General features: G+C 35.1%; 1 protein-coding gene across 1 annotated transcript in view; it reads right to left on the bottom strand.

Annotated features, from left to right (window-relative positions):
• Positions 1 to 14,451, bottom strand: part of Ythdc1 (YTH domain containing 1) — a 163,391-nt gene that overhangs the window by 21,327 nt on the left and 127,613 nt on the right. Inside the window, exons 11-13 of the mRNA XM_090385016.1 lie at positions 13,112 to 13,157; positions 11,755 to 11,829; positions 9,128 to 9,223 (exon numbers count right to left, since the gene is read on the bottom strand). Of these exons, the coding sequence (XP_090241142.1) occupies positions 9,128 to 9,223; positions 11,755 to 11,829; positions 13,112 to 13,157 (217 nt within the window). The remainder of the gene's footprint in view (positions 1 to 9,127; positions 9,224 to 11,754; positions 11,830 to 13,111; positions 13,158 to 14,451) is intronic.

A 14,451-nucleotide genomic window follows, 5' to 3' on the forward strand; every position in this document is an offset into this window, starting at 1 on the left:
CATAATTTAGGACTTGCAACTTTAACTGTAAGAACAATTATAAAAAAATAAAGAATTAATTTTAGCAGCGGGAAAGATAGCTGTTCCACTGCAAGCAACTAGGACTAGGCCGGCTATTAGGATTGAAATGGAAAGACCTAATTTTATTGAAGATAATATTCCATGCAGAATTCAGTTAAGTTAAATATTTAAAAAAAAAGAGAGAGAGAAAGAGATTAGCCAATATGATGATCTGAAGAAAACTCGCCTAAAAAAAAAAAATGTGGAACCATTTAAATCTGGTAAGGGCTGGTAGAATAGATTTAAAATCCAGGGAGAAGCCTAGTGCAGATCAAGGAGCTGAAACTTTCAAAAAAGAACTTGTTAAAATTATTGAAAAGGGGTATTATGTGTTATACTTCTCAACAAGTTTTTAACATAGATGAAGCAGGACTTTTGTGGAAACGAATGCCTAAAAGAAGTTTCATCTTGAAAGAAGAAAAAAACATGCCAAGTTTCAAAGCGGCGAAGGATCAGTTGACTTTATTGTTGGGTGGTAACGCTGCGGGCCATTTAAAATTAATACCCTTTTTAGTTTATTTGGAAGAGGGCCAAAGTTCAACTCAAAATCCACACATTTTTCATGATTAAATTAAATCAATTAAATTCATTATTTTAATTGGAATTTTAAGTTTACTTTTGATACGCAAGTAGTTACCACATAATTATACGTATGTAATGCAGAATATTTTATATGTGCAAATATTTGAATATTAAATATTTTGACCAACATTTGTGCATCTTTTCATTACTGTTTATTATTGATTAGGAAATATCCTATGGCACCGACCGCAGCTCATAAATACATATGTTACCTTATGGGAAAGCGGCGCTCGCTTAGCGCGGATTCACTTAGCGCTCTGTTTTTCCGGAACGAATGATCAGCGTTAAGCGGGGGTCACCTGTAGTGTATTGACTGACGGAATAGGGTGTGAGTGATACTCGCATCCTATTCCTTCAATAGTCATTTGAAAAAGGTTAATTTCCCACTGATACTTTCAAAAAGGCTGTTGCTGCCTCAATGTACAGGGTTGTTAAAATTACAGTATCCCTATATAGAGGACTCAGGAGCGAGTTCTAAGGCTCGTACTGACAACTGGTACAATAAATAGTGCGCTCGCCATTTATTGGGGGGGGGGGATTAATTACAAAATTTGTCACTGTATGGCACGTAACTATCTTAGTTACGATTATGCAAATAACCTACATTATTTACATAATCGTAAGTTATTGCCATAGTGCCACTACTCAGCTCTACTGTACTGTATAAAAGCAAAGCAGTCTCTTCAAAATCATACAGTAGATGTTTTGCCTGCATTACAGCAGCAATGCCAACAACGTTGCAGGAAAAGGCACTATTAGTGAAGCTGTACTATCAGAACAGCAACAATGCAGCTGAAGCTATCAGAGAATTCCGGTGCCAGAAGCGCATAAGGCATGGACCTATGACTGTGCTGTCCGCAAAATGAATGCGAAATTTGAAGCAACAGGACATCTTGATGTTCAACCAGGTAGCGGTCTAAAACGAGTGCGTTCCTCTCGTGTTGAAGATGTGGCTATGGCTGTCATGGATTTATCAAGTCAATCTCCACGTGGTAGTGCAAGTATACCAGTTGCTTCTCATGAAGTGGACATGCCGTATTCCACTGTAAGGCTAGTAATGCATCAGGTGTTGCAGTACTATCCTTACAAGATGCACGTGCAGCTAAAGCATGGTGATGCAGATATTCGTTTCACATACGCACTTCGGTTTCTGGTGCAAATGACAGTGGATATCACTTGGCCATGGAACATCCTTTGGAGTGATGAAGCCCACTTCTGCTTAAATGGACAAGTGAATATGTACAACTGTCGCATTTAGGCAACAGAAAACCCTCGAGTTATCCAAGAGGTCCCGTTGCATTCTCCAAAAGTGAGAGTGTGTTGTGGATTTACGGCCACATTCTTTTTGAACAAGCAATGCGGACTGAACCCCACACCTGTCCTTCACCGGACAGCGATATTATGAAATGTTGGCAAATTTTGCAATACCAGAGCTGCAACAACGTGGGTGCCTTCAGGATACCATATTCATTCAAGATGGTGTGCCACCATCTTGCACGAATATGCAACCCCACATCCACCGTTGTTTCCAGACATCTTGGCCACCCCGATCACCGGACCTCACCCCATGCAACTTCTGGTTGTGGAATTTTTTGAAGAACCAGGTGTATTGGGAAAGATGTCAAACTCTGGCAGATCTGAAGCACAGCATCAGACGTCATGTGTTGGCTATTCCAGTTTACATGTTACGTTCTGCTGTAGAAAATGCTGTTCTTCAAATAGAAACTGTTGTTGACCAAAATGGAGGACACATTGAACAATTGTAGCACTGTTCAAGTGATTTGTATTGCACCAGTGCCATATAGTGACAAATTTTGTAATTACTTTTTTTTCGCCCATTCTTTATTGTACCTGTTGTTCAAATTTCTCTTCAGTACAAGCCTTAGAACTCGCTCCAGAGCCCTCTCTACATAGGGATACTTTAATTTTAACAACCCTGTATATTTCACCATCTAAAAGAAACTGTTTGAGGTTTAGACTGAAATTATGAGACTAGTGACAAAGAAGAAAAATACATGGGATTATTATAAATTATGAGAGGACACAACAAACAACAAATTAATCTGCAATCAAGTCAGTAATGGTTATGTAAGGCAAGGCAGATTATCTTTGACTAAGAATGCAAAGAATTCCTTGCTTACATTAAGAAAGAAAAAGATTATTATTATTAGCTATATGGTGCAAGGAAGCTTGAGGCTTATGCAGCACCAGCCAAAACAAAAATTCCCAAGTTATCCTGAGAGAGAGAGAGAGAGAGAGAGAGAGAGAGAGAGAGAGAGAGAGAGAGAGAGAGAGAGAGAGAGAAGTAGAAGGGAATTACCAATAAAGAGAAGAATGATGATATCCAGCCTCAGGACCCTGGGTGTGCCAAGCCCATACTCACCAGATGTGAGCCCCCTGGGGTTGATGAACCACACTGGCCCACTACATATGAATGGTCTTAATTCTTGACAATCCTGTTCAGTCTGTTGAAAAACTGGACCTGTAGCTGATATGAACCCTGTCCAATTATAATAAAAGCAGTACCAAGCAAGCAAACCTTTCACTATAATTATTAAAGCATCCTTGGATTCAGTGGAGGTTCCTATAGAGTAGAGATGTGCAAATGCCTCTCCTATTCATTAAGTGCAATCAAATGGCAAAGTGAGCAATTACAGACCTGACAGCTTGACTTCAGTTCCAAGGAAAATAATGGAGTTAATGGCTAAAGAAGTAGTGTAGGATCGTCCTTACAGGAATGAACCTAGACAAAAATCACAGCATGGATTTGTTTAGGGAGAGATTTTGTCTGATCAGTCTGATAAGCTACTATAATGCAGTAACAAAGGAACTGGATGTAAAAAATAACTCTGATTTATATTTAGCCTTCAGTAATGTTTTTAACACTGTTCCACATCAAAAACTGCTACACAAATTGGAGGAGTTTGGCAATGATTGAGCAGCAAAAGACAAGTGGTTATAAATAGGTACTGCTCTTCTTGGATTAATATTATTAGTGGAGTCCCTCAGGGTTTAGTTCTGGGCTCCTTACTGCTTTCAATATTTATCTACGATACTAATGAAGGAAAATCAAATTTATTTTCTAAGTTCATATATTATCATATGTTCACACATTATCAAAGTTTGGCAGGGTGTTTAATGATAGTAATCAGGGTATGCTAGTGCAACATGATCTGGCAAAACTGGACAGAGACATGGCAACTGAGGTTTAACATTGAAAAATGCAACATGCAGCATATGGCCAGCAGTAATTCCAGAATAACATATCAATTTCCACCATCTCGAATATGGTACCACATTCATGGTTGTGGAAAATGAAAGATACCTAGGGGAAAATGTACAGTCCAACATGAAGTTTTGATCAATGCAGAATACTACTAGGACATCTCAGTGTTCTGTCAACAATTTTTACCAGGACGGACAAGGAGGCGATTATCACATTGTATAGGGAAATGGAAGGCATATTTTATTATTATTAGCCATATGGTGCAAGGAAGCCTGAGGCTTATGCCGCACCAGCCACAAAAAAAGAAGAAGAAAAAGAAAGAAAAAAAAATCCAGAGTTACCCTAAGAGAGAGAGAGAGAGAGAGAGAGAGAAAGAAGCAGAAAGGAATCACCAAGAAAGAGAAGAATGATGATATCCAGCTCAGGACCCTGGGTTTGCCAAGCCCATACTCACCAGATGTGAGCCCCTGAGGTTAAACAAGTTTAACTGTCTAAGTTTGCATATGATACAAAGGTTGGCAGGGTGGTTAATAACAGTAATCAGGGTATGCAACTGCAACAAGGCCTAGAAAAATGTAAGGCAATGAACAACAGTAATCTAGGATTATTGCTGCCCAGTGTCAAGCATTTTACTGCTGCCCACATGCAAAGTATATTTGAATCTGTTGAATGTATGCACAGAAGAGTAACAAGATCAGTTGAGGACACAAAAGGTACTCTTACCACAAAAGAGTTCAGTTCTGCTAATTGTACTGCTTGGAAACTAGGCACCTATCAGAAGACTTGATTGAGGTATTTAAGGCTTTAAATGGATTGGTAAACTAAATGATAACAACCATTTTACTCTTTCTCGGACAACAAACAAGAGGGCATATACACTTAAATTGATGATTAAGGATGGATGCAGGATTGGCAAAATGTTTACTTTCAGCCAGAGAGTGATTGGTTGTTGGGTGGGTAGTTTAAATAAATTTAAGGAAGACAAATTATCCCCTCTAATAATTACACAAATTATTAGAGGGGATGGATAAAGGAGTAGTGTGTTTTTTGGCTGCTGCTGCATAAGCTTTCTTCCTTGCATAAATTTCCGCTAACAATAACTAAAAAAAAAATTCCAATTCATGTTAAATCCTTGGTGAAAAAAAAAAAAAATAAAAAATTCACTTGTCTGATACAATTTGGATTGATAACCAGTAAATTACACAGTAGCAGTATCCCTTATGTTTTCTATGATTCATTCATGTTCTTGTAATGGTTTCTAGTTTTTCTGAAATGTTTTAAGTTAATTCTAATTATTTACCCTTGGGGGGGGGACTGGAATGTGAAGCTTACTTGGATTGGTTTATTCTCTGTGAGTAGTACTTTCTCAAGCATCAGTCACCTACTCTAGAATAAAAAAAAAAATTCTATTTCAAAAACAGAGAAGGTTTTATTTTACATTTAAAGGGTTTTTGTCACATAATTCCCTAGCAATTATTCTTTATCATTTTCTTTCTGTGAAAAAAAGGCTTGAGAAACAATGTCAGCTGGCCAAAGCAAGAAAGTATTAGTTTCAAGAATGATACAATTCCACTGTGTTGTATTCTTGAAAACAATACTTTCTTCAATACACAATGGAATTGGGCTCATCCATAGCAGACGAACCTTAGAGTCAGGTTTAATTTTCAAATGCTGAAAATTGGGTGTTTGCTATGAACACACTTTTAGTATAGATTTCCTTACTGCTGGAAGAATGAATGTTTTGATGGGTATGAATCTGAATTTCTTTTAATTTAAATATCAGTTTTTTTTTTATTAGTATTAGCATAATTGTTGTAGAGGTCACTCGGCACAGTTTAGCTTTCTCCATTTTTTAGACTTCAACAGCATGTATTGTATATACTACTATTTGCAAAATTTATGGCTCACACTTAAATTAGAAGTGCTACAGTTTTACTGGCTTGCAATTGGTTTCTGATTTCTAACCAGGGTGGTGTGGGGATGAACTGATATTCCTCTCATATTTCATCGTTAAAATACTGGAAAGCTGTGGGTAACTGAAACTGTGGTTTTAGGGTTGCAAATGCTCAAACTGGACACAGTAATTTTCAATTTGAATGGTGGTTACAATTACACATATTCCAATTTTTGATCAATGTGACAGGAGAAAATCATGACTTTCTCATTCAATCTGAATGTTTTAATTGTTTAAGTAGTATACCAGTAACTGTATACCAGAGATATTAAATAAAAACTGCCACATATATATGGACAATTTCATGTACTAAGGAAAAGTGAAAAATCAAATTGCAAATTTTATTGTAAATGGCTAAATTTAAATACTAGATTTATTAATAAAAATTATCAACTTATTTGGTGATATAAATTAAAATACTTACTAATTAATACTTATTAATAAACACTATTCACTTTTCACATACAATAAAGCAAAAGATACAACTCAATAATAATTAGAAGGGCAACAACTAAATTAGAAATTAATTTAATGCAATTAAATGAATTTCTAATTTATACAGGTAGGTACGAGAATTGACTTATGTCTGCCTATACATAAGTAAAACTTTATAAAGTACTTTATTACTTGTTAGTATAATTAACTACTGCAACCAAGTACAAAACACAATTACAGTAAAACCTCATTAATCCGGACCCCAGTAATCCGTACATCACTTAATCTGGACAGCTCAAAAAAAATTTTAAAGTGTAAAAATCACGATGATCGGCTCAAAAGGTCATATGTATTGTGTCCGAGGTCACTGGGCCGTGATGACTCGCGCTACACAAACAACCTGGTTCCCGGCTGCACTTCAGACAGTTGTTTGTCGTTTTCTTCACAGTTACGTGCTTCTATCTTTTGTGCTGTACAGTTAAACAATGTCTTTAAGTAAGCCTAGTGTAGGACAGAAGCGTAAGCATAAAACGCTTTCTCTTCACGATAAACTATCAGTGATAGAGAAACTTGAAAAAGGAGCTTCAGTGTCCAGCATCTGTCTTGAGTATGGCATGGCAAAACAAACCGTACCGGACATTAAAAGGGGAAAAAAAGTGAAATTCGTAATTTTGTTCTCAAGTTTAATGTGGAGAAAGATCGCAGATAGTGTAATGGGAGCAGCAGAAATTTCAGACGAGGAAGAAGATGAAGCGAGCAACAACTCAGCCAAAAATTAAGGTAAGTGAAGTTCAAGTTTATATAAATTTTTATTCACTTGAATTGTACCACTAAAAAATTTCCATTTAGCTTCTTTCCAGTCTGTTCTGTGCAAGAGAAAGGTTCACCACTCATTTAGAGGAATAAGATCTTAAGGTCTATTTGAACTTCGTAATTCAGTATGTTGAACAATCAACAAATGAAAACGTATCTGCCTATTATGAACACTTCAGACACCTACGTGAATTGGTAGTAAAGGAAATAAACTGCAAACAATCACAAAAAAAAAAAAGTAATTTTTTCAAACCAGTGAATGTGGCAAGTGATGTAAGTGAAGTTGAACCAGTGCAATCTTGTTCTAAGTGATTAGGGACATTATATATTTTTAATGTAAATACAGTATGTACATATATTTACTACATATTTTTGACTATATACATACATATTTTTAATGTAAAATAAACATGTTTTTACTGTTATCCAGGTATATTATGTTGTTTAAATAAGCTTTACCCACATTACAAAGCATATTTCATATAATCCGGACTTTCATTAAAACGGACACCTCTCAGCCCCTATTAGTCCGGTTTAACGAGGGTTTACTGTACATTCATAAAATGCGATAAAAAGTACAAGTACAAAATATTCCAAATGTATTAATGAATAAGTTTTAGGTACTTGTAATTAAGTAAATGTTTGCATACCATATAAAATGTAAAGAAAACTGTGATTCAACTGATTTATTTTAAATTCTCCTGACTTCAGGACAAAATTGCTCAGAATTAGTTCTCCTCCAATCCCAACTTTTACTTGATGATAAAAGTGACAGGTGCTGAAGCAAGACAATTCTAAGTCAGTTTGGACTGAACTAATTACTAAATTTTTTAGTAATAGTAGCACAGAAAAAGTTGAAAACAAATCTTCCCCTGCCCCATATGAATAAATCATGAGCATAAACAAAATCAATGTCATGCATGCCCTATGAGTTCAAAAAAGGAATTTTTCTTTCTTTCTTTTTTTATGTGAACCCCAAAGACGAGAGGTATTAGAACCTATAGTACTTAGTACCGTGCTTGGGTTGAGATTTAAGATGATGCCGTGGAAACCACATGAAGAAGTGAAAGTGTCAATGTTTTTTATTCTTATCTAAAATCTGTCTTGTTCACTGTGTTCATGTTATGATCAGTACCGAGGAAATGTAAGCTTCGGTGAAAATGAACTGAGGATTAAAACTTGGGAGACTGCTGAAAGAACCGATATAATACATACATCTGTCTCTAGTCCAATAAGTTTGGAAATATTTCAAAGTTGACTGTTTGGTTTCCCCATAACAGATAAAAAGGTTGTGTTGTATGTGAATACTAAGTGCAAAATACAGTGATTAAATCCTCAGCAAACTCCACTGCTTACTGCTAAATTCACCTTGTGCATGTGCACACACAAAAGATAATATTTGTATGGTGAGATATAAGAGCATAATTCATTTTGAACTGCTGCAATGAAATCAGACTTTACTTGTGAATAACAACTATTATCAGCTGGACTGTTAAAGCCAAGCCTTAGTTCTTTTTGAACTCAAAAGATATTGGCTGCTCTGAGTTCTATGTATTGATGTCCTTTTGCACTCATTCGTTATGCTTAAAGGGGGGGGGGTAACTTCTGTTTTTAAATGTGAATGAACATTTTCTATAACAGGTAAAGCAATAATTTCTTTCCAGCTTAGTAACACCCTGCAATTTCTCATGACATTAATTTCACTCAGAGTTACAAGGTTCAGGGACTGAATAGGGTGAGGTTTGTTTAATTTCAGTTCCTCTGGACCGTAAAACCAGAAGAAAACCCGTGGGTGTGTGTGGGGGGGGGGGAAACACTCTACCACCTGATATTGGTTAACGGTAGCCTTAAATAGACCTTAGAATCTTATTCCTCTAAATGAGTGGTGAACCTTTCTCTTGCACAGAACAGACTGGAAAGAAGCTAAATGGAAGTTTTTTTAGTAGTACAATTCAAGTGAATAAAAAATTATATAAATAATCATATTTTGGTAGCAATAGTTAGGTACACCAAGTTCTTTATAATTTTTTGCAAAAAAGTTTTCAAACATTACTTACTGCTCTTTTGTCCATAGGACGTGGCCTCGGCGCCACAAAATCTGGATGATGCATTGGTCTCTCATAATATGGATGAGGTTCCATAGGAAAGGGGGGCTAAAACATAAATAAACACAAATTACAAAAAAATCAATTCAGTTTTGCAAATATGCTCTTCAAATGATGTGGTTTTATAAGTTAAAAACTATACAGGCTGTTGAAATGAAATGCAGAAACAATAAGCAGGAAGAAACTGCAGAGAACCCCTGTTAAGTGACAGGGATGCATATAAAGGTTTATAATACAAACTGTGGAAAGCAGCGCATGAGAAGTGTGTAAATAACCTACACAATTCAACATACTGCAAATGTTTACTCCATGCAAGTACCAACAGAAATTTTCAGATACATGCATGTGTTTATGGGAAAAGAGTAAAGAAAGCAGTGGATCAAGTGATGAAAATAATACAAAGTCATCCAACAGTCCACTGCAATCCTCATAACTCAGACAAACACATCATTAACCATTAGAGCGTGGAGGGAACAGTCACATGAACATGTTCCTTCCATGTGACAGACTCTCCATTAAGGTAGTTACCACCACTGACACATACATCTAATATTTGGGGCCCTAATGTAGTGAGGTGGGATTATCAATTGCAGAACATATTACTTACCCATTTTAGTTCATTGTGATTTATCTACTGTTTTTGGTTAAGCAAATTATGGTTATTATTGAGAGGCAGAAACTAGTAGTTTTATTTCTTTCAGAAAGTGAAAGAAGTAACATTATTGTGATGTGTCAACCAAAAGTGAAATCTCTGATAAAAATGTATGTTTGCACGCATGTGCGCGCACACACACACACACACACACACGCACACGCACACACACACACATTTTTATCTTAACAGACGTAGACATTAACCATGTATCATTTCTTAATCATATTTGAAATTTTGAGTACCATAATAACTTCTACAGCAAACTTGAGACAAAATAGTCAGGTACTCTATTTCTTTGATTTCGTAATACTACTCTTTATTCATGAATAAGAAATTCAGTTGATGATCTGGGATGGTCCACTTGAATAATGCAGAGTAGTACTTCTCAACTGCTAGTCTGTGGTAATTTTTTTCTGTATGCAAAAACTTTTATTTCTTACATCCCTACTATTTATAATTCTTTTATCATCATAGGAATTTTAGAAAATATACTCGAGATAACACCAAGCTTTTTCCTCTCTTTGAATAGCATAATCACCACTCTTTTCCATTTTGTGTGATCTTTTATAATCATGTTGGTAAAAACTGAGAATTGTAATTATCCCCCCCCTCCACACACACACAAAAAAATACACTACTGTATTTGTTCAGCAAATTGTGTTTTTTATACAGATGTCACAGGGATAGGTCTTGTCATATCTTATGAATTTTCAGCAGGAGGAGAAAACCTCCTGCGGCAGGGTGACATGGACTACACTGTCCTGATGCCAAGGAAGACATGGCATGTTGCCCATGCCCAGCTCTTTCATTTCCAAAAACTGTTACAGTTTGTCACATGGCAACACAACAAATGCTGAATTTCATTACAAAATACATTTCCAGCAGGCAATAATGGTCAACCACCCAGGCTTACTGAGAGCTGGATTGCAAAGGTTACACTGTATGTCCAGTTTCACTGGGAGATACTCAGAAATTTCCCTTGAGAAGGGAAGGAGCTCTAAAAGGTATTTTCATTTCTTATGGACAATATAAAGATCGTCTAACTCCAAAATGTGCATTTTCATGTGCAACACTGGGACAAATATTTAAACATATGAAGAAATCTTACACTCCTTTTACATCACTGACTTATTCTAAAGTTCATGCATACTACACTTTATACAGTAGTTCACTATAAAAAAAAACTCCTTGCCATCACCAAAGATTAATCAATTAAAACAGAATTAATAATGGCTACCATGGTTGTTTACGTATACGTATAATCATGGTTGTATACGTATAAACTTTTAAAATGGATAATTTGAAAAATAAAAACAGTATTACTGTAGTCAAAATCTTTGTAAAATCATTTGGTTTACATTTATCACAGAAGTCTGTCAAACAGAACTTTGCACTTGCTGTTTATCAATGGCGATTTTATTTTTTAGCCTATTCAGCAACTTAAGCCATATGGTTGGCATAGTACGTTACATATAATGCATGTGTTTATTGCCCAAACCACCTGAAAATAATTCACAATGGTAAATCTTACTCCCTTGTCCGAGATCAGCTCAGGCATAATGAGTAAGGTTTACCTAATTGCCTATAGCCAAATTGAAGAAGCTTTTAGAAACTCCTTCCAGTCTGTGACTTCACCTGAACCCAGACCTCTCCACATGGGTGACAAGTGGCAACAACCATACTGTCACAGAGGACAATATGGTCTCAGCAATCTTTGTGAACTCTTGTGAATACTTCCAAAATATTCTTTCTAATTTTAATTCAGTGTAGCGCATAATATGAATAATAGGTAATTTACTTTATAAAGGCAAATGATCTATTAATAAAGAGAAAATTATTTCGTGTAGCTACAATGTACAAATATTCCATAATAAATCTCTTAAAATTGAATTAATATTTTAATTTACATAAAGAACTTGCTTACAGGGGGTCCAAAGGGCATTGGTGGCATCGGTGGTCTTTGATGATGATGGAAATCTCTCATATAGTCATTATATGCCTAAAAAAGATCAGATGGATTAATTGCAGTATAGTATAATTTAAAAGATAATGATTTTAATAAAAAAAAATAACAATGGAGGGAGGGGTGACACAATAAGATGGAGCAATTATAAATGAAAGACCTTGAGCAATATTTTAAAATGCACAATAACAATTGACAGACTGAGAACTTAATTTTTCAGTATGATACAAATCATATTATTAAAATATCAAGTGTCCCTCGTGGCAGTTCATTGTCTGTCCTCTTATTCTCACAGCTTTTTACAAGGCAATTCTTGTTTGATAGCAGATATTTTTGCCAATGAATTAATTTTTTTGGTTTCTTGTTTGAGTCAAAGATACTTTCATAGGCATTCATGTATTGGCACACCCTGCTTTGGGTTTTCTGGCTAATGAATATTCTTATCCAATTTAATTTTTTATTTCAGGCTACTATACTGTAAGAAACTTTTTATTTTAATTTGTGTTGGAGTTTTTTGGCACATTAGCAATGTAGGCTTTAATGCACCAACTTTCATTTACCAATTCACCAATGGTAAATGAATAAAAACAGTTATAAAAATGATAAAAGATAATAGTGACTCATGAAAACCAGACACTGTCAAGAAAGGATTTGTCTGTTAGAAAATCATCAAACAAAGGTATAAAAGATATATAAATAAGTATCACAAGATGTAATAAGAGTATATTTTAAATAATCTAAACAAGTTAGTTAATTTTAAATAGTTAAAAACAGTGTATTCTCAGTCAGATACTATGACAACTGTTCTTCATCTACACAGGCACTGACTATGGATGGTGGTAGCCCAATGGGATGAAAGTATTGTTTCTATACTATCTTATTGGTTTTAAATATTTTGTCCTCTTGCTAAAAATTCCAAGTTGACACCTGTGAAGAATACAGGCCATATATCAGGAGGTAAAAAGATATATTATACATTTTCCAGAATGTATATTTTTGCATTCAGATATATATATAAAGCGGCTTCAAATGCACATGCCACCAATTACATGGAGCTGCTACTGGAAGTTTTGATTTTTCATTCAAATTTTGAAGTTATACTTATTTCATGCTGCAAAAACCACATTTAACCCACAATAAAGGGGGGGGGGGTGGAATCTGACCACTGTTTTAAAGGCCAGAAATATAAAAAATTGCCTGTAACCATTTAATTACAAAAAATACCTCTTCCCACAATTAGTGTTAAAAAATTCCTTTGTAATTTAATTACTAATATCCCAAGTCTGTACATTAATCTACTCAATAAAAGTATACTCACTCCATTCATCATTGTGTCCCTACGGATATTGTATCGATCCATGGACCTAAAAAATAAAACGTATCAAGTAAATAAATACTGTAATATTAATTTTAAAAAAATGAGACAATACAATTTGCAGTTTAAAATTTCTAATTCATAGTATGGTCTCAAAACCTACCTATTAATAACAATTAGCATATTTTCTCAATCAATAAATTCTACAATATTCAAGATATATATTATACATAGGATTGGGAAGGACTGAAAAAAATTGATAATGTATTCTAGAAAATCCCATACATTCTATAAGACTCCACTTATAGATCGAAGTGATGACCAAGGATAATGACTAAGGTTTGCCTTGTGTTCTTAAACCAGTCATACATCAGTTTTGTTCTTGTTCATGATGCCGTCAGTCACCAATCAACGAAAACTTGCATCAGGAGGCTTTTAAAAAATTTTTCCCTTAATTTTCCCACTAGAAATTTGCTCGGCCCTTAAAAACTTTAGTATATTGACATCAGTTATTGATATGCTGATCACAGATCATATTATGCTTCCTTGCACTACAACAATGCCATTCACACACTCATGTGCAGGGCATGGTCACAATGTCAATCAGAAACAGAAGAAATAAAAGGTCAGAATGGCTCCACAGATGTGACTTTCCTCAACAAAATTTAAATTACTAGGAGTTGTTTTTAACCAAGAAACTGCAAATTCTGATTTTTTGCCTTCACACACAAACTGAGCATCCAGTACAGCTCACATTACTCTCTACCTAATTCAGGGTATTGCCATGATTTTGCAGTTTTATAACATTAACACTGTGCAAGTTCCTCGTAAACAAACTACAAACTGTGTATCTTCCCCCCCCCCTTAAAAATCCCTACACCAGTTATGCAAAAAAAAAAAAAAAAAAGAAAAGAAAAGAAAAAAGTGGGATAGTTTATGGAAGTGTTTCCCAAACTGGGGTCCGTAGACCAGTTCCAGGGGGTCGGCGAAACAGTGGTCGACCACACACACGCACGCTATATATAAGGGTCTGCAAACTTTTTTTGATATCTGCAGGGGTCCATTAACCTTTTTTTTTTTTTTTTTGATTTTTGAAAGGGTCCGTAGATCTCAGTAGTTTGGGAACAACTGGTTAATAGTAGGGGTGGCCAACTTAATTTGTGATGCAATCTACTTTTTTCTTCAAAATGTATGGCGATCTACCATCTCAAGAATTTCATTGCACATGGTTAAAAAAGTTAATCAACACATATTGAAAAATGCTGTTTATAAATTTTAAAATTAAATACAATTCAGAATTCTTATTTTAAATTCATACGTATTTAAATTTTTAATTTATGTGT

Source organism: Mastigoproctus giganteus, chromosome 1, assembly GCF_048544385.1.
Source record: "Mastigoproctus giganteus isolate SK-2022 chromosome 1, ASM4854438v1, whole genome shotgun sequence".
NCBI lineage: Eukaryota > Metazoa > Arthropoda > Arachnida > Uropygi > Thelyphonidae > Mastigoproctus > Mastigoproctus giganteus.